The sequence below is a fragment of the Echinops telfairi genome, unplaced genomic scaffold (assembly GCF_000313985.2).
Source record: "Echinops telfairi isolate 266 unplaced genomic scaffold, ASM31398v2 ScPeMD7_7467;HRSCAF=8505_1, whole genome shotgun sequence".
Classification (NCBI taxonomy): Eukaryota; Metazoa; Chordata; class Mammalia; order Afrosoricida; family Tenrecidae; genus Echinops; species Echinops telfairi.
The window spans coordinates 25,445,561-25,471,095 of NW_022111368.1; the positions used below are offsets into that span (position 1 = coordinate 25,445,561).

The window sequence follows — 25,535 nt, forward strand, 5'->3', positions numbered from 1 at the left end:
AAAATAATTTTATGGTTAGGGGGGTCACCACAACATGAGGAACTGTATTAAACGGTCGCAGCATTAGGAAGGTTGAGAACCACTGCCCTAGCCCTTCTCCAAAGAATACCACACTCGTCCATTTATACCAGGTCACAACGGTTGTTTGGACATGCTCAAGGGACTCAGTTGGACCCAAAAAAGTATGAATAGGGTCAGGGCTTGTAAAGTGGATGGGGTAAGGTGCCCCAATGAAATTTTTATAATACAGCTCTTGCTACCCAAAAGTCATATTGTTACAATGGGGGAAAATTATTTGGGGTAATTTTCTTGGTCTTTTTCTCACCAATGCAGTGTTCCATTTTTGGAAAACTTCTTTCTAAGTCAGTGTCCTGTGTCCTTCAAGAAAACCTATCAAGGTGACCCCTGGAGAAGCCCGCCAGTTGCCATAACTTTCTGAGCAGACCTCTCTGCCTGGATTTGAACTACCAGAGTTGACTGAATGACAGTAAGCAGATCCCCCGGGAAGCCATTCCTTTCATTGGACCTTTTTTTTTGGAGGGTGCTCTGAAAAATCTAAAGGAGCCCTAATGGTGTACTGGTTTACAAGTTGGGTTGCTAACCACAAGGTCAGCAGTTCAAAGCCACAAGCCAAGGTGAGCTTTTCCATTGCCATAAAAAATTACAATCTCAGAAACCCACAAGAGCCTTTTCACTCTGCCCTATAGGGTCACAGTGAGTCAGAATCAACCTGCTGGCAGGGAGTGTGGTTTTGAAGTTTAACACGACTGAGGCAAGGGTATCCCTAACAGACCATGTCTGCAGCCATCCACTGATTCCAGAGACATGTATAAATCCGTTTTGTTTGGAATAAAACTGTGCAGGCATGCATAAACCAATGACTTTTTGTTTTATTAAGTACCATCTTTTTAAAAATAAAAATATTTTCCAACCAGTAAAGAAAAGTCTGAAGAAATAGCAAAGTATGTGTGTATATCTATTTTTAAAAAAACAACTCACTGCCATAAAGTCAGTGACCAACTCATAGCAACCCAGTAGGACAGGCTAGAACTACCGCCATGGGTTTCTGAGACGGAAACTCTGGATGAGAGTAGAAAGCCTCATCTGTCTTCTGTAGAGCCACTGAGGGTTTCAAACTGCTGGCCTTGTGGTTAGCAGCCCAATATGTAGCCCACTAAGCAGAAGAGGTAAAATGCACCGTGGCCCCAGGTTGGACACAACAGAATCAGAAGAGCATTTGTGGCTCCAGTGGCAACCGGAACAAGGCCTCTGAAGGAGGGGGTCCAGGAAGAGAGATGGGTGAGGAAATACCACCTCTTGATGAACCCAAACTGGAGAGGGAAATGTAGAGATCCTTGGGTATTCGGAAGAACTCGGACCCCCAGTCATCCGGAGCCTGATTCCTCCACTTGTTTCTAGGCCCAGTTACTTCATCTCTGCCTGGGACATGCTGGACACCAAGCCACAGTGTGAGCCTCTCTAGCTTTGGTGATTCCCTGAGAGCTGTAACGGCAGAAGCCAAGTGTGGCTGAACAGATGCGAAGGGGAAGATGGTCACTTGTTCATGAACATAACCTCAGAGAGCTGGTAGCACCCCCCATAGCACAGCGGTGGACTTCGGGAAGAATGGAATGTGCTTTAGAACTTTCCCACCCGCAGAGGTGATGGCCTGGGGCTACCTGCAAAGGTGGACAATTGTATCTTGAATCGGCTATCACAGAGTGTGAATTGCTAGGCTAGATATTTGCATAAATGAATATGTTTCATGGGGAATTCATAAACATTTGTCTTTGGCTTTATAATTCAATGGGTGGAGATAGAGTGGTTATAGAAACAAATTGGCTGTAGAAACCAATCTGAAAATCAAACACATCAATTAAAACTTAGGATTTTTTGGAAACCTATTAAGACGTAATGAAATGAAATGAACTTTAAAGGACTAAAGGGTTTGGATCTGTGAAGGACCCCAAATGACAAGTCATTTTGGGAGAATCCTATTAATTAAAAACCACGGCTCTGTGAAATGGCTGCTATTCCATTTGGAGGTAGTTAATGTGCCCGTTTGCAATACCTGTGGAGGATGGAGATAAACATTAGAAGCACTTGGCCATCTGTTAAGGGTAGGCTGTTCTTCCTGCTTCCTGATCAACTGGGGGCCTCAAACATGTCAGCACCAGCGACAAAATAACTGTCGCTTGGAAATTATAATGACCAACTTTCAAAGTGGAAAGGGTTGTATTGAACGCCTCCTTCTGAGTTACTTTAGATGACTTTCAAACGAGGCACTTGGGTTCTGTTAGCATTCAGGATGCCAGAACTTAACAATTTTGAAGCACTGTTTAAATGGTGCCAATGAGGATTCTGATCTGAATGTAATAGATGAAGGAGCCAGCCCTGGAGACAGTGTGCTTTGCACACAGAGGACCACTCCAGGCAATGAATGCATGTGTCAGTGAGTGAGCAAGCAAGTGAGCAAGTGCTTGGGAGTTTGAATACAGATTTTTACTGTTTGTGGTGCAGCAGTTTCTCCATCTGGTTTCCCCTTTAGAGTTTTGAGCTAAACTCCCATCATCCCATTTCCTCTCTTCAGTTCGTATGAGGCCCTTAATCTCTGCATGAAGTCTGAAGACATCTAGCGGGTCACTCGAAGCCTTCTGATGCCTTCCACCAAGTCTTTAGGGAACTGTGTCACAACACGCCTGGGACAATAACTTGAAGAAACTAGTGTCTAACGCTACGAGGCCTGGTGAATTAGTGGCTGAGCTGGGCATGGGCATGGGCATGGGACTGCTGCTAACGGCAAGATGAGCAGTTCGAACCCACCAGATGCTCCTATAAAGCGTTACAGTCTCAGACACTCACAGGGGGGCAGTTCTCACCTGTCCTCTGGGGTCACTATGAGTTGGGATCGATTTGATGGACATAGGTTTGGTTTGGGTGTGGTACTGTCTAACCCTCTCTCACCTTAGTTTTGAGGACATCTCAGGAACAGATTTGATTCACTCATGACAGACAGACCTGGTAGGTTGTAGAATGACATCAAGAACGTCACACATGACGGAAGCCAAAGGTCATTTTAATAGACCAGAATGAGAAAATACCCATGTGTCTGTCTGAAACTTGCTGTTGGACATAGAGTATTTAAAGAAAACGGGAGAAACCTTGAAGTAAAAAGCAGAACACACAGTTCAAAGGGCAACTCCGAAATACAAGGTGATGTGTTCTCATGAGACGGTCAAAGGCCTGGGGTTAGAAAGTCCAAAATAAGTGTGTCCACTCAGCCTACCTCTCACTGAAAGAACCTCCAGCTGCAGTGATGTAGGACTCTGGGGTCAAAATGTTGCATGGTGCAAGATGGACCCCAAGAAGAGGGAGGTGATACACAGTCACAGTACACAAAAGAATTGGACGCTAGACAACCACTTCAAGAGGTAGCCTGTGGTCAAGGACTGGTTGAGTACTGAAGAGTGCACAGCCCACTGTGGTCCCAGGTGAAAAACAAGCCTCCGAGAATCGATGGCATACCAATGGCAGTGGTTCAGCAAGCTGGTGCACCACTGGAAGGACTCCTGGGAGGAAGACGAGGCAGTCTTGGCAACTCTAAGGAGCAAGTCTACTCTGTCCTGTAGGGTCGCCATGACTCGCATCGACTCCAGGGGAGTGGCTTGATTTAGTTGAGGTTTGGTTTGATCAGTTGTTTAACACAGTTCCCAAGCCACACACACACAAAAGACTCTCAACCATGTAATTTTTAAAATCTTGTCACGATCCTGTAATTGATGCAATTCTCCATTATTTGAGTTAGACACCACTGTGAAGTCTAATTAGGTACTAACTAGGAGCATCCCTCACAGCAGATTATTGGCTGCTTTCTCCGGCCTAGAGACCATCAAGTCCAAGTTCTCTGCTCTCTGGCCATAGGTCACAAAGTTCTGTTGGACTGTCCCTCCAGTGTTCGCATTGTCCTCAGGCTGACCCCACACAGAGCTTGAGGGGCATGCGTTCTGCCCTCTGCGAGACATTGTGTCAGACAAGTTAACCACGCGGCAAGCATAACCTAAAGCACTTGTCCCCTCCACGGCCTTGACAGAATGGCAAATGGCTCCATTTTTCAACCCTATTTACAGGTACCTCTTGTGTTAGGCCGGATTGACTAGAGAATCAAATCCATTGACACTCATATGTAAGAAAGAGCTTTATATCAAGAAGTAATGGTATTTTAGGAAAACAGCCCAGACCAGTCCAGATAAGTCCATAAGTCTGATCCTGGACCGTAAGTCTGATACTAGTCCATAAATCCCTCTTCAGACTCATGCAACCGCAAGCAATGATAAAAAATGCTGGAAGATCACCACCTGGTGAGGGCAAAGTCTTGTGGATACCATGGCGGTGGACACATCTCCAGGGCTCTCGAAGATCTCAGCATAGCTCACCAGCATGAAGGTGAAGCAGAGAGAAAGAGGGCCTGCCTCCAGCAAGCCATCTATCTGGGTTGTGCCTCCATGTGATTGGCAGGCTAAACTCCGCCCCTGCACCATGCCTCTGCATCTCCCTAATGGAAGTTTCTATATAAGTGTCTAGGACACAGCTCCCTCTCAGATAAAAGGATTATTCAGACAAACCTACATTTATTGAGTGCTCATCCTGTGCCAGGGTTATCCCTACGCTGAAAAACCCTTGAGGCTAGTATCAGGTCTCACCTCCTTTGTATGGCAGAGCTAGGATTCACCCTGGGCAGTCTGGCCCCGCAATCTGTGCTCTGTCCCCCTCAGCCTGTGACCCCCCAACAGTACTTTCGTCATAGGAATTGCTGTGGGGAGTCAATGAAGTCATGTCTAGAAAGTGCTTCACATTGCAGGGCGCTTGTGTCCAATCAACACGGGGAGAAGGAAGAGGACTTGCTAAGGGAATATAGAAGCAGGGTGAGGGGGTATGGTTCTGAGAGGGTGGGCATCAGGCTACTGGAGGAAGCAGGTAAGGGTCACATGGTGCCGAGACAGGTGTGGTGCCAAAGCCAAGAGTGGCACTAACATACAGATGCCCAATCCCAATTCCAAACTCTGTTGACAGCACATCAGAGCAGCCTCAAGCCATTGCCTATTTTTTGGTGTAGTTTTTGTTTGACACCTCGCCCGCCCCCCCGCCACACCTCACTCCCACCCCAAATACACAGGCAAACAATTAAGCAGGGCCTCCTGTCCCAGCCCGGTGAACTTCTCCTTTTATGTCAACCAGCTGCCATCAAGCCAACTCCGACCCCTGCAACCTCATGTGGGTCCCAGTCCACCTTGACCCCATCAAGTTTTCCAATGGCTGACTTTTCAGAAGTAGGTCCATCTCCTGAGATGCCCGTGGGTGGACCCGAACTTAGCAGCTGAGCATGATAATGGTTCACACTCCCCAAGAACTCCATTTATCCTTCTATGCTTGTTTGAATGCAGTTTGTGTTCAGTATACCCATACTTTTTCCAATGCCACCCTGTTTCCTCTTGGAAGTAGATCAATGATACGAATGTTTCACGAGGCTGGGGGTGGGTTTGGAGACACATGCACCTTGTGCGTTTAGACAGAGGCAGCCACCATCAGTGCATGCTTACCACGTACCCACTACAGACCGTTCCTGTGAGCTTGTGGTATCATCATTTTTCTTCTCTCTAACCACATTTTGCTGTTCAGCTGTGACCACAAACACACTGCAGCCACTTAGACGTTTTCAATATTAAACATGGCGTTCCTTTTTGGATGTTACCCACTTAGGAAGGCAGCAAACATCTGAGTGTCTTAAAGGGAAGCAGCTAGCCCTGTGCCCTTGGAAGTTGAGTTGAAAGGTTCTGTTTGTGACTCCTAGAATATGAGAGAAGGCAGGCTGTGTGCCCCTTGATGGTGTTGAGTCTTAGTCACCCTGGTGTGTTCCTGTGTCTCTTAGAGGCTGGGGGACATAGTGTGGCAGTGGACCTGTATTCTAGAGCCACTGTGGCTTTGTGTTTTGGTAAGAGTACCGCCCCAGGTTTGCTATGCAAACCCATATGAGCCATTTCCATTCCCACAGGTAATGAACAGCACTTGATTTTTTATTCTATGAGATATTCAGAAGTTTGCTTGAATTTTAACTTCCTTTAATGTCTCTCTTAAATGCAACATAATTTTACATTTGATCCTTTGTTTTAAGACTTGGGACAGAAGCATCATGAATTAATTCTTTAATAAAAATCACTTTCTCAAAACTCAGTGTCATTGAGTCATTGTGACTCAGTGACCCTACCTGGCAGAATGAAATGCCTTTGTGGTTTCCAAGGCGGTAAACCTTTACAGGAATACAAAGCCTCATCTTTCTCCCTCTGGATGGCTGGTAGTTTCAAACTGCTGACTTTGCAGTTAACAGACCAGTGCATAACCCACTATGCCCCAGGGTTCCTTTCTTTAACCCCTGGAGGGGTAAAATTGGTAATGAAGTATCATTTGCAAAGGAAGGTGGTCATCTGACTTCTTTTCTTCTGGAAATGACAACATAGTAGATGAGTCCCATCACAGAAATGACAGTCAAGCAAAGGTGTGGCTTGCTGGGGGGCAGGAAGGGTTAGAGACAACATGTGTTCACACAGAGCTGCTTTTCCAGGTTTGGGTGGGAACAGTTGCTAGTGAGTCAGTTCCAGTGCATGGTGACCCCATGTCTGTCGGAACCAAACTGAGCTCCAGAGGACCCTCAATAGGTCACTTTTCAAAGATCACTAAACCTTTCTTCTGAGCTACCTCTGCTCAGGTTCCAATTTCCAGCCTTTCAGACAGTAGCTGAGCACAGGAACCATATGCACCACCCAGGGACTCCTTCCCACATGTAGCACATGCTCTCAAGAAATGAAAGTACAGGGTCCTCCCGCCTTAAAATAGAACCCTGTGGTGGTTTTCCTGTTGTGGTTGCCTTCAGTGATGCCAGCATGAGGGGGTGCCAAGCTAGGATCCCTCACCTCAGCAGACAGTGGGGCGTCTTTGCTCTGACTGACAGAAGGTGTCGAATCTGTGCATACTGTTGTCTGGACAGAGATGACACTTCTCAGCCTCACCCTTGACACGACTTCCATCCAATCACAAGGGCTTGTTCAAAATGATGGTGTATGGCCCACCCCTCCATGTACACTGGACCACTCACGCTGAGATCATCAAATGCTTACAGGGCAGTCCTTGAGGCTAAAGCAAATTGCCCCTGGCTGTTTACCCTGAGTGGAGCTCTGGTGGCATATCGGTTATGCGTTGGGCTGCTACCTGCAAGGTGTGCAGTTCAGAACCACCATCAGCTCCTCGGGAAAAAGACAGCCGTCTCAGAAACTCACAGAGGCCGTTAGTTCTGTCTTGTCCTATAGGGTCACTCGGAGTTGCAATCAACCTGATGGCAGGGAGTTTGGTTTTTGTATTTCCCCTCAAAGGAGGACAAGAAACTGTCCCGCTTGCCTGGTATTTGTCATCCAAAAGGCATTTGTGCCTCTGGGGCGGTGCCTTAGGGAAGTCTTACAGAAGGTGTCTCTCGGCTGGCCAATGTATGATATATTCTGTATCATCGCTCTGCCAGTCCCTGGCGACTCGAGGACAAGAAAACACAGTCCCCATCCCCAGGTTGGTCCCAACTGCTGCTCCACTAAGTCACCCACGGGTCTCTTCTCTGTGAAGCAAGTTGTGCGCGTTGCTGAGTTTAAGGGAAATGAATGGCATGCCAGATGGAGAGCACGCTGGGGGCTGGAGCCCCACAGCCTTGCTGATGCTGTTTAAACGTGTTTGTCTGTGGTTTAAATAATAGGAGAGTGAGCCTTCACTCTAAGGACAAAATGGAGGTAAGCTGTGAGGAACCAGGCTTCGATGGTTCACCATAAATGACTTAGGGGGTTCTTCATGGTGCAGTCTGGAACAAATAGGAGAGTGTTTCTGCTTTAGGAAATGGAGGGTGGGGGTATTCCATAGACTCACTGAGTCCTAAGGAGGAATGGGGCATAGAGGTTGCCCAGTATAGCCCCTCATTCTGCAGATAGGGGAATGGGACCAGGACTTGGATGGCTTGCCCCCAAAACACGTAGACAGTGGAGCAGATCTGACCCACAGCCTGCCCGGCCAGGGTGAAACCCTTAGTTCTTCCCCAAAGCCACTAAAGCCACTGAAGAAAATGCTCGAGAGGAACGGATGAATAGGCCTGTAACAGGCTTCTAAACGGAGTCCTGGTGCCCAGGTGGGTTACACACTGGGCTGCTGTTGGGTCAGCAGTTTGAAACCACCAGCCGCTCCTTGGGAGAAAGATGAGGCTTTCTACTCCTGCAAAGATGGACAGTCTCAGAGACCCGCAAAGGCAGTTCTACCCGGTCCTACAGGGTTGCTGTGAGTGGGAATCGACTCAGTGGCCGTGGGTGTGGTTTTTGAGGCACGATTTAAGGAATGATCCCTGGAAACTCACTTCAAGGAAGACAAGGAGGTCTTCTGACGCTGACTTGGTCATGTGAAACTGACTGTGGCCCCTACTATGCATCAGGAGTAGACCACCCCCACTTTACCCCACCCCCGCTCCGTAACAGAGCTCCTCTGCCTTATGACTGTGTTGACGCTTCCTGCTTCAAAGTAAGATCACTTTTGTAATGAACTCATGGGAAAAGTGTCTCATGAAGAAACAACTCAGCATTTCTGATAACAGATACAATTGTATCATCATCTGAAAGAGGAGGGATTGTCGGTTGGGGTTTGGTTGGCTTTGTCTTACTTTTCTGCCCTGCTGGGTGGGGAGCTGCCTTCACAGTCCCCACCTCCTCTTTGGCTTTGTGGGAAAGGTGAAGGCAGCTCTTGCACAGCACACAGCAGGGCCAGGGGGCTCCACAGACCTTTGGCAGCCTTGGCTCCCAACACAGGTGTATTGCTTTAACCACTCTACTTCTGTTTACCAAGAGAGCCCTGCCCTCCACCCCACCCCCAAGTCATCAAGGGCAGTATCGTGCACAGCCCCCGCCACCTGGAGGACGCTAAACAAATAATCAGACACGCAGCACTTTGCAGGGACTAGCCCCTATTTGGGTTCCATTTGTTTTTAAATCCCATTCTCCAGCCAGTCTATCTGATCTAGAACCCTGGTTTCCTACGTGGACCAGAAGGAATGGAAGGCGAGCATTAGGAAATCCAGTGACTTACGTCCAAACCGTTGTTGCTCTAGTCAAAAGGCTGTCATAGAAGCTCGAGAAACCGGCCCCTGTGCAAGGCCCAGGAGACCTGTGGGAGAAGGAAAACACAAAGGTTGCCCACCAAGTAGAGAGTGGAAGGCGGAACGCTGGGGAGACCCGGACAAAGGTGGTCACAGGTTTCACTGTATGTAGTTGCAAATTTATTTGGCGCCAACTGAGTCTCACTCCCTCTTTGTTCCTCCTTTCAGAATGCTGGAAGATGACCTCAAGCTGAGTAGTGATGAAGAGGAGAACGAACAGGTAGGCAGTTGCTGTAGTTCTGCCGTCTTTGACTGGGGCGGCGGGAGCCCTGGTGGCACTGTAGTTATTCATTGGGCTGCTAACTATAAGGTCAGCAGTTCAAAGCCATCAGCTGTCCCATGAGAGAAAGATGGAGCTTTCTACTCCTGTGAAGTTACCCTGACCCTCCACTAAGTGGCAGTGAGTTGGGTCTTTGTTTTGTTTTGTCTTTGACTGGAATACACATGCTGCTTACTTGATGGGCCCCGCTGGGAGCTAATTGCGTCTCATACACACCAACTTGTGGCCCACCAGGCCAGGTTGCTCTCTGCTCCTTGGACCCGTCTGCTAAGATACTCTGTTGGCCTTCCTTTCCCATAAGTGTATGATTCTGTGATGGTGTGACATCGAGGCCAGCCACAAGTATTTGTGAGGAAGCAGAGCAGCATCAGAAATAGAGCCCTCTTCCTGCGGAGCGGGCCAGCCAGCTCTGGAATGTGGCTGTAGCTCATCAGCATGCGGCAGGCCAGCCGGAGCATTAAATATTGAGGAGTCTTACACAGATACTATTAACATTGAGAAGAGGCGAGCGTCAAGGTAAGCGCCCGCGATGAATAAGAAATAATCAGGCTCCGTGGAGGCTGTTTGTCTTCAATGATGAATGTGCTGGAGACCGTCTCCCTTGGTGTTGATTTATCAGCTTGAGACATCAGTCAGGGGTTTATAAATAGTCTTGTGATCAGTCATTTAACATGGGAGGGAAAAAAACACACCTCACTTAATATTCACCAGTTCCCCATCTGCCTTTCAGGAAATGTTTGTATTATGAAACAAGTTTGAAAACAGCAAAGACATATTTCCTTTCCACCTCTCTTTCCATTTTCTCATTACCTGGATTGTATTTTGTCGGCTTTGTATAAATGTGACAGGCAAAGAGACAATTCCAAGGGGCACCTTTTTTTTTTTCCAATAAGTCATTTCTGCATGAAGCCTGAAATAGTTTTACTATTTGATTGATTTTGAAATCATGTCTTTTACTCAAAGGCATCATGAAATGCTGTGAAGGTGATCCCACTGTCTAGACGTGCAAATACAAATTAGAGAGAGAGAGAATGCAGGGGTGAAACCAACGTGGAGGGACGCTTTTTCCAGGAAGAGCACCTGAGCAGAACATTGCTGTGGGCTGGCAGAAGATGCTTGCCCTGTGAGAGGAAGGGAGGTGCCTATGTAGGACCCACCCCTGCCACTGCGATCCCGTTAGTTCCAACTCATAGTGACCCCCAGAGGGTTTCGAATCTTTATGGGAGCAGATTGCCTCATCTTCCTCCTATGCAGAGGCTGCTGGGTTTGAGTCAGCCTTGTGCTTAGTAGCCCAATCCCAGTAAGACAGAACTCACAGAATCTTGAAACAAGTTGGGCAAGTTGTGAAAAAGCCAAGTGAAGGGAGGTTGACTAAGCCAGGAGAGCCTCTGGGCAGCTAGTTTATGATGATTCTCTTTTGTTTGGTTTCTTCCTACATGCACACCGCGGGCTGTCAGAGCTATCTGACATAACACGGGTGGCAGAAATGTGGCATGTCTTCACTCCTGCTTTCGATTCCGTGTGGATGTGAGGGAAGTCCCTGGGTGATGCAAACAGTTAACATGTTCAGCCATGAACCAAAACGTTGGAGGTTCAAGTCCACCTTGAGGTTCCTCGGAAGAAAGACCTGGCAGTCACAGAAAGCCCTATAAAGCGTAGTTCTACTCTAACCCACAAAGGGCCACCAGGGATCACAGTGGACTCAATGACAACTGACTGCCGGGCTCATGTAGGTGACTCTAGTGCAGCGGGTCTCCACCTTCCTCATGCCACGACCCTTTCACACAGTTCCTCTTGTTGTGGGGACCCCCCAACGATCACATTATTTTCGTTGCTACTTCATGACTGCCATTTTGCTACTGTTATGAATTGGGCGACCCCTGTGAAAGGGTCGTTCGACCCCCAAAGGGGTCGCGACCCATAGGTTGAGAACCGCTGCTCTAATGTTTTGCCATTTGGATTTAATCCTATCAACCTTAGTAATTGTGTAGCCTTTCTGTTAAAAACAGGTTTTATAGACTATTTCATTCAGTGAGCCTTTCAGAATTTTGAAAGAATTTCGGGAGTTATTTCCAGAAATGTTTCCCTGAAAACTTGATTGGGGAGTGGGGGGTGGGGGTGGGGGATGCGTTCTCAATGACACAGATCTTCTCTAAACCAGTACGGATAAATCAGCAAGAATTTTTATTTGACTGATTGTGCATTGTTAACTATTCCTTTTCCATGGTAGTCATTGGTGATATTGTGAATGTGTAGGCCAAATCCTCTGTTTCTGCATTTGGTCCCTGTGTATGTATACCACCCCTTTCCTATTTTGCTATACAGTCTCTTATTCTGTCAACTCCTATTCGAGGAGCTGACAGAATAAGTGACTTTTATATACAGCAATCCCTTGCTCGTAAGAAAGACTCCAGGTAGTGGTTTTGTGTCTTGTGTTTTAAGTTACTGCTTCAACACTAATTACATTAAGTTATCCTGCTTTGGCCTATAGTTATGCCCCGGCCTAACCACAAAATGGTAATTCTTATGCTTTTTAAAAGGACTAATTAGATGGTAGCTTATTTTCTCTGAAAGAGCAAACTATGATTTCCCCCCAAAAGAACCGAACCTGTGTACAAATATGTCAACACACACATCACTTCTCTGGCATTGTGAGATAGTGAGATAGCTGGGACTCTGTGGGACTGCCTTGGGTCACCAGTGACCTCCATGGAGCCAAAGGTACCGGGTTTTTTGTAACCCCTCAAACAATCTGTCTGACCACAAGACTTCAACTCAACTCTACTGAACTCACTTCAGCTCAACACAACTTAACATAATCCTTCAACTCGAGTGAGTGCCCACTCAGAGCCACCCTGTAGGACAGAGCAGAATTACCGCTGTGTTTCTGAGACTGTAGCTCTTCACATGAGTAGACAGCCTCATCTTTCTCCCAAGGAGTGGCTGGTGGTTTTCAACTGCTGACCTTGAGGTTATAACCCACTACCCTCCTGGGTCTCCCTCCATGAGGCAGGGCAGTGAAAACCATTGCTCACTCCCTCCATGTCTAGTTTGTTTCCTGTCCCTCTGGGAGTTTCTTCTTAGGCTCCTTTGCTGTCTTCTTTTATGCAGCCTCTAACAATGATCCTTTCAGCATGCTGTCACCCTGACTTCTCTCCTCTTCCACTCTCCCTTGGTGTTCGGATCTATTCCCTTAGCCTCTGGTTTCTGTATGCTGGCAATTTCTAAAGCCGTATCCTCAACTCAGAGCTCTTTTATGAACTATGGACCCATCAGACTTTTCCACTTGACCAGCCTCATAGGTATTTCTAACACAATTTGTCAGAACCTACACTGCTGGGCTTTGCCACTTCTCTACATGAACACACACAATAGATACCTCTTTCGATTGTTCCCTTTTTCACTGCCAGGCACGCAGTTGTTCAAGCCGAGGAACATCAGACTCGTCTTGAAGACTCCTTGAACTGCCTGGAAATATTCACTTTATCGCCAATCCTATAAGTGTAACCCCTAAGATTATTAAAGTGGGTACACATTGGGCTGCTAACCACAAAGTTGGCCGTTTGAAACCGCTGGCCACATTGAGGGAGAAAGACAGGGCTTCCCCGGCCCGCCCCCCAAAGAATTACAGTCTGAGAAACTCACAGGGGACCCTGTCCTATAAGGTCAACTCAATGGCAGTGATTTGATCTCCGATTATTAAGGAGCCTTGGAAGTGCTGTTGGGTAAGTGTTGGATAGCTAGCCACAAGTCTGGCAGTTCAAGTCCACCAGCTACACTGTGGGAGAAAAGTGAGGCTGTCTGTTGTTCCTGTAGAGAATTGCCGTCTCAGAAACCTAGAGGGTCGCCATGAGTCTAAATCTCGTTGAGGGCAGTGGGTTTACATTTGAAAGCTTGCCTATCAGTCCACTTTTTTCCACTCTGACTCGTTTAAATAAACCACTGTAGTATTAGCTATCTTATTTCTGTTCCTGCACACTTGTACGGACTTGCAGCTTGTTGTTAGATGGAATGTCTTATAAATCCCAAATAGATCCTACTGTTTGATGTTGGTGGGGACTTGTTCATACTTGTTAGTTCTCTGTCTAGAGCAGGGGTCCTCAAACTTTTGAAACAGGGGCCCAGTTCACTGTCCCTCAGACCGTTGCAGGGCCGGACTATAGTTTTTTAAAAAAAACTATGAACAAATTCCTCTGCACACTACACTTATCTTGTTTTGAAGTAAAAAAAACAAAACAGGGCAAAAACACCCAGCGGGTCGGATAAATGTCCTTGGCGGGCCATGTGTGGCCTGAGGGCTGTAGTTTGAGGGCCCCTGGTCTATATGTTCACCCTTCCCAGTGATTTTTTAAAACATAAATCAGAACTAGTCATTCTTTGGACTCAAATCTTAAATGCGGTTCCCATCCTACTTGGGATAAAATTTAGAGCCCAAACATGGTACCTTGTTAAATAGCCTGGCTGCCTGTTTCCTCCCCTGCACTCGTACACGGCGCTCATCCACTGTGCCCCCACCACATGGGTCTTCTTTGTGCTCCTCCAGGAAGCCAAGCTCAACTCCCTGATAACCCCCATAACCTCGACTCCCCTTCTGGTTTTGCCTTGCTCATCTCGCCTACTCATCTTATGAGCACACCATAACTTCTTCACAAAGGCCTCCCCATTATCTCATCAGACCCCATCATTTTAATTGTTGCTACATACCACCAAACCCATCCCAGCTCATGCCAACCCAATGTGCAACGGAACAAACACTGTCCCGTCCTGCTCCATCCCCACAAATGTTATGTTTGAGCCCGCTGTTACGGCCACTGTGTGAATCCATCTCATTGAGGTCTTCCTCTTCTACTTTACTAAGCATAATGTCCTTTTCTAGGGACTGGTCCCTCCTGATAGCATCTCCACAGTGGTGAAACAAAGTCTGACTTTCTCACTTCTAGAGAGCATTTTGGCGGTATTTTTCCAAGACTCGTTTGTTTGTTCTGGCACTTTCACCACTCTTTGCCAGCACCATACTTCCAAGTCATCTTTTCTTCTGCATTCTTCCTTACTCGCTGACCAACGTGCGTAGGCAGATGAGGCCATTGAAACTGCCATGCTGTGGAGCAGACACACCGTAGTCATCCATGTGACATCTTTGCTCTTTAACACTTGCAAGAGGTCATTTGCAACAGATTTTCCCAATACATGTTTTGATTTCTTAGCTGCTGTTTCCATGAGTGTTGATTGTGAATGCAAAAAAAAGAAATCCTTGACAGCTTCAGTCATATCTTTGTGCACCATAATGTCGTCTCTCGGTCCAGCTGTAAGCATTTTGGCTTTCTTTACATTGAGGTACAATCCATATCAAAGGCTGCAGTCTTTGATATCTTCATTGAATGGGTGTATAATAAATATATAATGTTGTACTCAATGCACTGTACAGTATCAAAGATCACTTCTGCTCAACCTTTTTTTTATATGCAAAAGTAGAATCTTTCCATTTAGTCTTATCCAAAGATCAAAGGCATTCACAAAAATTATGAAAATCAGACACAGGATCTTAAATTGGCTGTAACTTAATGTACAAATATCCTGTTCGGAAGAAAGGTATCTATCTGTCCATTCTCCATGGAAATGTCTATAGACAAAAGGTCTGGGGAGGCCGGAATGAGGCCAGTCCACAGGACAGAGGAGAACTGCCCTCCGGGTCTCACGACAGTCATCATTACAGAAGGCGACTACTCCTCCCTCTTTACCCCTTAAAGTGGTTAGTGGGTTTGAACCATCAACTTTTGGGTGAGCAGCTGAGAACTTTCACCATTGTACCCCCTGGGCACCTAAAAATGTCTTTAACGATTTCTTAAGCAGGCTTAACTTCAAAGTACACTGAGATTACAAGTTTTCATCCTGAATCACCTCATGCAGACCCCTCTAAACCCAAGCAATCGGGTCTCTCCGCACCTCCCCTTTCAAAGAGAGCGGAATGTTGGCTCTGCTCTCTAGGAGTAGAGTGATGACCACGGTTTACGACTTTTAGAAAATGCGGGGGTCTAATCGATATAAGCATTATCCTGGTTGCTGCTGTAGTTCTTATACGTGTTGACTTGACAACCCGATTCCCTGTGTGTGTGGATCAATTATAGAAAAGTGATGCACATGGCCCTCTGTTTGACCTTTTCTCTGTAAGTTTTTTGGTCTTACCAATTTAAAGGCCAACGTGTCCATGGAAGAATGTGAAGGAATGTGAAGGTTTAACGTAAGATTAAGGTAGATCCTAAGTGCTAAGTACTCTGGAAAGTTTTTCGTGGATTGGGAGGGAGAGAGGAATATACATTTCACAGGTTCCTGTTGGGTGAACAATATGAGCTGAGCCTCCGGAGGTAGGGCACAAGCAAATATCTGGATGAAATGATTACAGCTGAGGCAGGAGGACAGGGGCACATGATGAAGGCTTCCAGCAAAGAGAGGGTCATGTGCCGGCGGTGTGACAGAGATGAAAAAGACGTAGAGAAGGGGAACAGGGATCCGAAGCGAATGACTATGTTGGTGCCTGCAGCTTAACAGTAATTACATTATCCACACATATTAGGCAGTCTTTTTATTTTAATCATATAACTGCATTTTTCTCTTTAAATGAGCATGGTTTATCCACTTAGGCTGACGATTTTAATTTTACAGCTGCGTTCATTGGATCTCATCTGTAGAGGGAAATTGTCATGCTGGCATAATTGACTCCTCACACATTGAAGAAGAGTTACCTTTTAATTGCCAATCAATATTTGGAGAGCACACAATTAATTTAACCGATATCTAGGTAGTTAGCATAAATCTGCAAGTTGAAGAGCCAATCCTTTCCTTATTTATAATGCATAGGGTAATAATCATGTCTCTAGGAAGGAATCTAAAGCCTCATTGCATCAAGATGGCAAGACTTGTAGGTCACATTCCTCAGAGCCCTGGGTGGAAGTTTTTATTGCTTTCTGGTTCCCTGGCTTTCTTGGGGCATTGGCCCATGAAGCATTCCCAACTTGGTTCTCACTTCTTCACTGCAGAGGTCACCCGATAACTAACATGGGTCTGGGGTGTAATATTAAAAGCAGATTTCAATTGTAATGGGAGCTGTTCGTTTCCCCCTCCATGTTCCTTTTTAATATGACAGTTGCATAACAGGGAACGGCGCCTTTGACAAGAACCTCTGGCGCCATTGGCCACACGTGTCAATCAGTGACCAAACAAATTTGCTGGCTGACATGCAGACATGGAATAATAATACAGGAGAGTTTTGGAGCCCGACCCCACTTCCCTGGGTGCATTTTTCTCCTCCGGATCAGCCTGGTTGGTGGCTGAAGTTCTTGGCCTGTGAAAATTTATTACCCACAGCGTCCATCTGCATTCAGGCAGCCAAGTCTGAATAAATAGAGTCATTGTGCTTGTCTGGGATTTGTGGCCAGAGTTCATCCAGTCAGCTTGACATTCACATCCCAGGAGATTCATAAAAGCCGACACCCTGGTATGTGCTCTCCAGTTCTGCCAAAATGGTCTAGAATCGTATAAACAGGAGTTGAATCCCTAATCAGGACCAGGTTTGAGGGGCACAGCTCCAAAATACAAAAAAACTCCTCCATCCGAAATGATCCACTTTGTTGCTGTTGTTTATAGTTAAACAGGAGCTGGAAGCTTTGTATGTAAAACGCATCCCAAAAGTCTTGACCGCCTATAAGCACCAGACATCACAGGGCAGTTGTTCCTTGATGGATCACACAAGGCAAGAAAGCCAAAGCCCTTACCAGTGAGTCAAAACCAACGCTTAGCTACCCTAGAAGAGAGGAGAGCTGCCCTGCAAGCTTTACAGAGCCAATCATCAGTTTCACATTCAATTCATCCACATTTGTTGCAACCCATCCACCACTGCAATTTTAGCAGAAGGAGACCACCACATCCTTCACCCTCAGGGCAATTAGTGGGATCAACTCATTGGCCATTTCTTTTAACAGCCAAACACCTTAACCACTGCATCACAAGGACTCTGCACTGATGAATGATACATTGGTATCTAACATTTCACTATCTAATTTACTCAGAAAAGCAACTCAAGAGCATTTGACGTCATTTGAAGTGCCTGGAATGCTCTGTTCTGTCTAGAGGGAAAAATGCAATATTGCATATATGAAACCCAGTAACAAAATAGAAATAACAAAAAAAAAGGGTAGTTGTACGTGCTTATTTTCTGTCTTACACTGATGTTAAACCTAAGCTAAATAGCCAGTGTGTTCAAAGCACTGAATTGGTTTCTTTTTAATAGGGAAACGGAACAATAACTCTAATTGAAAACTGCTTCTCTCAGAGGGTCCTCATCTCTGTATATGAAGTAGTCATGTTTAAGAGACTGGTTTTAGTTTTTTAACTTTTTATTGTGAAGTAGGTGTAGGTTTATGGGGCAGATCACTAGTTTTATATTCAACAATTCATACACATTTTGTTTCAGTTCATCCATTGCAATCCTCGCAATTAGTCCTCGTTCTCCTTGTGTTTCCTGTTTCCATCCCTGCTCCTTCCCTAGCCCTCTGAATTTCGTCCTTCAGTAAATGCTGCCCTTTTGATCTTACATGGTTGATCATTGTACCACCGGAGCTCCTTCCGTTCCCAAACCTGAGGTTGATTAAGGGCTACAGTCTTGAAGATCTCACTAGTCTCTATTCAATCTAAGCCTAGCCTCTTATTTTTGAGCTCTGATAAATATGTCTCACCCACTCTATATAGCACTTTCTAAGGTGATCCTTCACAAAGCAGTTGGTCGTAGTAACTGGACCATCTATTTCTTCTGGTCTTAGTGTTGAAGAGACTGATTATGTGCATGGTCCATCAGTCTATGGGATTATTTTCATATGCCTTTCCATTATCATCACTATTCTTTCCTCACCATGGGAAGAGATCAATAGTTGTACCTTAAATGACCGCTCATGAGCTTCTAAGATGCCAGTCACTATGCCTCAAATTAGGATGTAAAATATAGTCTTTGTGAACTATGTAATATCATTTGACCTTGGTGTCTTCCAAGACGATGATTCTGAGTCATCATGCACAGGAACTCATTCTCGCAAGACATTTAGAATTGCCTAAGACATTTTCATAAATCTGCCCCTGTATCTTCCACTACATTCATGGGCATGGTTGCATCAATGGATAGCTAGTAGGATTTGATATTGGGAAGTGGGAACCTCCTACTTTGTTCTTCTTTCTTAGTAGTGCTTTGCTTATCCAGGGTATCTTTCCTTTCCATATAAAATTGGTGATACCTTTTCCATCTTTTAAAGAATGATGTTGAAATTTGAATGGGGTTGCATGATAGCTGTAGGTCCCTTTGGATAGTATTGACATTCTCATAATGTTAAGTCTTCCTAACCATGATCATGGTATATTCTTCCTATCCATTCTTCCTATCTGTGAGCATGGATCTCTTTTGGTGTCTTGGTGTAGTGTTTTGTAGTTGTTATATACATGTTCTTTGTTTCTTTGATTATGTTTATTTCTAAATATTTCACTTTGGTGTGCTATTCTGGCTGATATTGTTTTTATGATTACCCTTTCAGAGCTCTCTTTGTTGGTGTAAAGGGATCTGGTTGAATTTTATATGTTGATACTTTGTGCCCATATTTTGCTGAATCGTTCAATTAGTCCAAACAATTTTCTTACCAATGTTTTGTTTTGTTTTTAATTATTTATTTATTTGTTTATTTTAAATCATTTTATTAGGGGCTCATACAACTCTTATCACAATCCATACACACATCAATTGTGTTAAGCGCATTTGTACATTCATTGCCCTCATCATTCTCAAAACATTTTCTTACCAACTTTTTGGGAGTTTCTGTGTATATGATAATATCATCTGCAAAGAGTTTTACTACTTCTTTATGAATTTGGATGCTTTTACTTTCCGTTTGTTGCCTAATAACCCTGGCCAAAACTTCTAGCACAATAGTATATAAGTATAGGAATAAAAGGCATCCTTGTCTGGTTCCTGTTCACAAGCAGAATGCTTTCAGTTTGTCTCATTGAGAATTTGAACCTTTGATTTTGTATCTATGTCCTTCATTAGGTTGAGGAATTTCCCATCTATTCTTATTTTGTTCTTTTATCAGAAATGGATGTTGGGCTTTGTCAAATGCTTTTTCTGTGTTGTTTTATTTGGTTTTTTTGTGTGTGTGTTCTTTTCCTTAATTTTACATATGTGATAGATTACATTAGTTGCTTTTCTAATTTGAACCATCCTTGCATACCTGGCATGAATCCTACTTGGTCATGATATTTTACTTTTTGGATATATTGTTGGCTATGATTTTTAAAAGAAATCTTACATCTGTGTTCATGAGGGATATTTATCTATACTTTTATAACTGATCATCTCTGCCAATTTTATAAAATGAATTTTGGAAATTTTCATCTTTTTCTGTACTCTAGAACAGTTTTGAGTAGAATTGGTAGCAGTTCTGCTCTGAATGTTGCTTAGAATTCTCCAGGGAAGCTGTATAGGCCCAAACTTTCTTTTGGTTGGGAGTTTTTAAATGACTTGATCAGCTCCTTCTTTTGTTATGTGTTCATTCTGGTTTTCTACTTCAGTTCATTTTAAGGTGCTTCTAGACATTTTTTTCATTTCTTCGAGGGTTTCTAATTTGTTGGGGTACTTTGATATCCATAATATTTTGTTGTTGTTAATGATTTTGATTGGGTTTTTTTGTGTGATGTTGCCCATTTCATTTCTTATCTGTTTATTTGCCTGTGGTCTGTCAATATTGTTAATCCTTTTAAAAATTCCACTTCTTGCCTTGTCAATTTCTTGTATTGTTTTTCTGTTTCCTATTTTATTTTTTTTCTCTTTTTGTCTTTATCATTTCCTTTCTTCTAGTGGCTCTAGACTTCCTAATGTGCTCTTTTTCTAATTATTGAAGATGTTCAGTTAAAGTGTTGATTTTGGTGTGTGTTTATTGCTTTACATTGTCACGAGTACTATTTTGCTATGACCTACAGGTTTTTGCATGTTGTATATCCATTCTTGTTTGATTCGAGAATATTTTCAATTTTATAATTTATTTCTTCTATTGCTCAGTAATTTGTGAACAATGCATTATTCAGCTTCCGTGTGTTTGATTTTTTTTCCCTTTAATCTTCCTTTTTTGTTTTCTAATTTTATAGTATTGTGGTCTGAGAAGATTCTTTTTAATAACTCAGTGTCTTAACATTTATTAAGGCTTGCTTTGTGACCTAACATATGGCCATCTATTCTTGAGAATTTTCTGTTTACACTGGAAAAAAATTATTGTTATGTTGTTTGGTGGGGTGTTCTATGTGAATCTATGAGGTCAAGTTGATTGTGCTGTGCAATTCTTCTATGTTTCTGTTGATTTTCTTTCTAGTTCTGCCCTTCACACAAATTTATGTATTAACACTAGGCTTATGGAATTACTTGCTGTGATGCATTTTGATTTCTTCAAATAAAAATTACAGAAACTATTTACATTTACCTCCTACCATTTATGCTGACTGTTTTCCACTTGAGACAAATGCATATCAAAATTCATTTTTCCCCAAGCCTTCTAATGTTAAAATTCTCTCTGGGTTATACCTATATCTGCAAATACGCATCTATTTGACTTGAACGTAAATTTAAGATTAATCCCAGTAAATCAGTTTACTTCATGAAAGCAGTACTTCAGTAATAAATATAAACATAGACAACGAGTTCTTACAACATCAATGTGAAGACAAACCGAGCAGCAGAGATTGTCATGCTGACTGACCCAAGCAGCCCGTGCAGAACTTCAAACCCAAGAGCTCAAGCGCCATATAATATTAAATATTATACATTTTATGTAAATCTGTAGTATCACATAGTTTTATTTCTAAGTTAATAGTGAATAATGATGTTTTAAAATAAAGTGGGTTGTTTTTTAAAGAAAACACGTGATTTTGTTCACGTGTCAATTTGATGCATATTCGTAGAGAGAGGTCTATAAGAAATGTCCATAAACCTCGTGTTAAAGTCTCTCACTATTATAGTACAGCTGTGTATTTATTTATCTAGTACTATAAAAATTTGCTTAATGTATTTGGAGTCCCTTTCCCTGGGTCTGTCAATATTTATTATGGTGAGGTCCACTTGTTCAGTGGCCGCCTTGTACTAGATTTTGCTCCCAAGTGTATTTTATGAAACATTAACATTGCCACTTGCAGAAGGGTGTTGTTGTTTGTTTGATACTTTTACAGTCCTAACGCTAATCTAAAGACTCCGGAGGCATAGTGGTTAAACACTCACATGTAACCGAAAGGTCAGAGACTCAAACCTACCATTCATTTTGGGGGAGAAAGCTATGGCAGTCTGTTCTGTTCTATAGAACCGATATGCGCCAGAATCATCTCAACAGCACAAAACAGCAACACAGCGCAAAGCTTAATTGAGTGTATAAATAAATAAATGTTACCAAGTAGGAGCAGTTACAAAATCCTTGTAAGATGGGGCAGTCACATACGTGTCATGCCAGTCTTTATAAATGTTTGTGAAAAGCACAAGCTTGGGTGTAGATACGTTTGAAATGCCGTCATGCCAACGGACTGTAATTTCAAAAATTGACCTATCCAGCCAGCTTAAATGTCACTGAGCACAGATGTACAAAGACCCATAAATGTCTTTCCCAAACTATCTTCTGAGACCTCCTGTAGAGACCTGATGGAGATTCCTGTAGGTTTAGTTGTATCCGACTATCGAAACCATTGAAATTACCAAATTTCAATCTGAGGACCCGGAATGTCAAGCTAGAAAATGAGAACATGCTATGAAAATGAAAAGATGACTCAGTAAATTTGGGCAACCATGCGGTTTACATCAAAAATGGTAAACCATTCCTTTTGTTAAGTTGAAAAATTCTTTAAAGGAGCTTTTTTTTTTTATTTTTTAGAACAAAGCAAGTGTTTGTTAATGGCGGATACTAATACCAACAAACTGGAGCCTCCACTGAGTGCACAGAGGGGCCCGGGACTCATGAGTGAATAGGTGTGTGCTTCTCACAAGCAGCCTCCAGCAGGGCTGCCAGCTGCCAGAGGAATCAGGCTCCTCCCTCCAGAGGGTATCCCTAGTTTAACTCAGAAGAATAATCCTTTGTCCTGTGCCCACATGGTTTTTCCTTCAATAGCTTCTTCCGAAGTCTAATCGCTCGAGTGGTTATCCCTGGAGTACATGCTGTCACTCATCTGCAGACTTGGGAGGTTCCATATAGTAATGGAACTGCCTAAAATCATTTAAGCGTTTAGTCCAGATATGCACTTGGAAAGTTATTTGGTCGTCTCCCCTCCCCCTGCATTTCTTCAGGCAGGGCTGGTATCTCAAAAACACAGTATTTCTCTAGGGACTCTCATGTGGGGCAAAATCATATGTGGTAAGTGAATGCCCCTGGGCCCTTCCCAGTTACATCCTAACCGGATCTGAAGCCAACAGGTTGTGTTCGGTGGAACAAGACCATCTTTCAAAAGCAGACAACACTGTTTATAAATGTCAGGCAGCGAGAAGTGGTCCTTTCCACTCGGGAAAAGTGCAAGCGTGAAGGATAGCCAGAATGCCTCTCCAGGGAGGTCTCCTCCAGCAATGTGCCTCTTTGTCCCACTTGAACTTTGCTCTTAAAAGTCCAAGGCATTTCAAGACAGAGTGTGTGAAAGTCATTTCAGGTATCAACTATGAAGCCATGTTCACGTTTCGAGATGAAAACGCTAATACCAATAACAGCACCATCAGACTTGGCTCCCTTTCTCCTCTATTGTATAATTAGTTTACAACATACAATTCTGAGAATCTTTCCTAACCACCAAAATCTGAATTTTACCATCAAATATTGTGATTTTGTATAAAAGGAGGTGCAAAAGAAACCTAAACCCAGATTTTAAATTTGATTCTTTAAACACAGGGTGTATTTTAAACAACATTGCTAAAACATGTATGCTATCATCATAGATTTTATATATATATATATATATATATATATATATAGATAGAGAGAGAGAGAGAGAGAGAGAGAGAGAGAGAGAGAGAGAAGCACAAAGTAAGATTAGCATTCCACAATGTAGGCCCTTCTTGCACTCATCATAAAGCTCGGTGTCTAAGTACTTGGCTGCTAACCAGAAGATTGATGGTTCAAACCCGCCCTCTGCTGTATGGAAAAAAACGTGACAATCTGCTTCTGGACAGATGAGCTTTGGGTGCCCAAAGTGGCCGTTCTGCTCTGTTCTATGGGAGCCTGATGAGTCTGAATCAACGCGATAGCAGCGGTTCTTTGTTTTCCATGGGACTCCCCCATGGCCTCACATTGCGGTTCCACAATGACTTCTTTTAAAACTCAGCAAAAGCACTCTGCAATCCCAACAACGTGGCAAATGACAAGTCCCACTATTCACTCTTGGTGCCACACACAAGTCACGAATGGGCCATCACCGCCATTGTCTCTGAGCTGGAATCTTTGAGACCACCCTTGAATTCATTGATGCACTAGATGGACTCGTGATTCAAAAGGCCTTCTCCTCACAATTGTGGTTTATTGCACTGAAAGGATACCAATGACGGTCACAATGGGCAGAATCCAGGAGAGACCAGACACAGCTTCCAATGGTCCTTCCCCAGGGAAGTTGTACAGATCACACTTCATTCTCCTAGCAGTGAGTGACATTGTACACAGTGTTGCTAACCGGGGACTCTCGCTTGAGCTTATGCCCAGAGTATGTATTCCAGATCAATCGTGTAGGCATGGAATACTCATTACTCTTGTTGGCTAGTTTCCAGTCCCCACCCCCACATCAAGCTGAAGTCCGCTTGATCCAGTGTAGCCCCAGGCCTCCACCCTAAATCATAATATCATAAACCATCTGATGTGCTCCAAGGTCCCAGGCACTTTCAGGCAGACTATCAAGGACTTAGAAATATTCTTTATGAACTTGGAAAGCACCCTACGTTTCTTGGGAACCTGCAGGATCTGAATGCCCTAAACCTGCTGAGTAAATCTTTTACATCACAGTCTCCTTGCTGAACAGGTTTTTTCTGCACTAAAATTGTCCTATGAGAGTCCACAGGTGCCTCTGGAAAGACTAGAACCTCCAGCCTTTGGTTAGCAGCCAAGTACAGTAACCACATGAACTACCAAGAGCCTTCACATCCTAACCAGCTGAATCCCAAATCTCTTCTTTTAGAAAAACAGATCTGCCATCTGACCCAGCTTGCTAGGTACATGCCCCCAATACTTGAAGAGACTCAGAGACTTGTATACCACTGTTCATTACAGCCCTGTTCACAATAACCAAAAGGTAGAAATAATGTCAATGTCCATGAAGAGATGACTGGATAAATAAAACAGAATACTACTCAGCTGGTGAGAGAAGTGACGCTTTGATATGTGATGTAAAATGGATGACACTGGGAGACATCGTGCTGAGCAAAATAAGTCTATGCAAATGCACAAATACTGTATAACCTCACTATAAAAAAGGAGGAAAAAAGGCAAATAGAGAACAAAATCTAATGTAGTCAACAGGGGCAGGAGGAACTGGGAACACGGTTAATGGTGATAGCATCGATTAAGGATAGGATTGCATACCTCATTATTGTTATTGCTGCCAGTAATTGTTGTTCTGAAAAAAATTGAATTGGCAAAAGTTTATGATAGATATACTGACAACAATGATCCCCCCTGCCCCCCCAAAAATGTAACTGCTAGGGCTTCTTTTGTACAACTAAAACAAACCTCATGAGATTGGACTCCTTGATTTAGAGTTTTAGGGCCATGGTTTTATAGGACACCATAGTTAATCAGCCTACTCACGTAGTTAGTGCTTCTGGTCTACCTCCTAGTTCTTTGTGTAGTGCCTGGGGTTTGAAAGGCTTACAACTGCCCACCCAAGAGATGACCACTGGTTTCTATTCACCAGCGCAATAGAGGGATGAGAATAAGAAACAGAAGGAAATCAAATGTGTAGCTAATTGCTTCCAGGAACTGCCTCCTTTGCCATTTGACC

At 43.8% G+C, this 25,535-nt stretch overlaps 1 protein-coding gene across 4 annotated transcripts in view; it reads left to right on the forward strand.

The window, feature by feature from the left end:
• The window catches only part of AFF3 (AF4/FMR2 family member 3), a 587,662-nt gene that overhangs the window by 455,168 nt on the left and 106,959 nt on the right, over positions 1–25,535 (forward strand). For all 4 annotated transcript variants that reach the window (XM_030888457.2, XM_045283938.1, XM_045283937.1 and 1 more), the window contains one exon: positions 9,395–9,446. In XM_030888457.2, the coding sequence (XP_030744317.2) occupies positions 9,395–9,446 (52 nt within the window). The remainder of the gene's footprint in view (positions 1–9,394; positions 9,447–25,535) is intronic.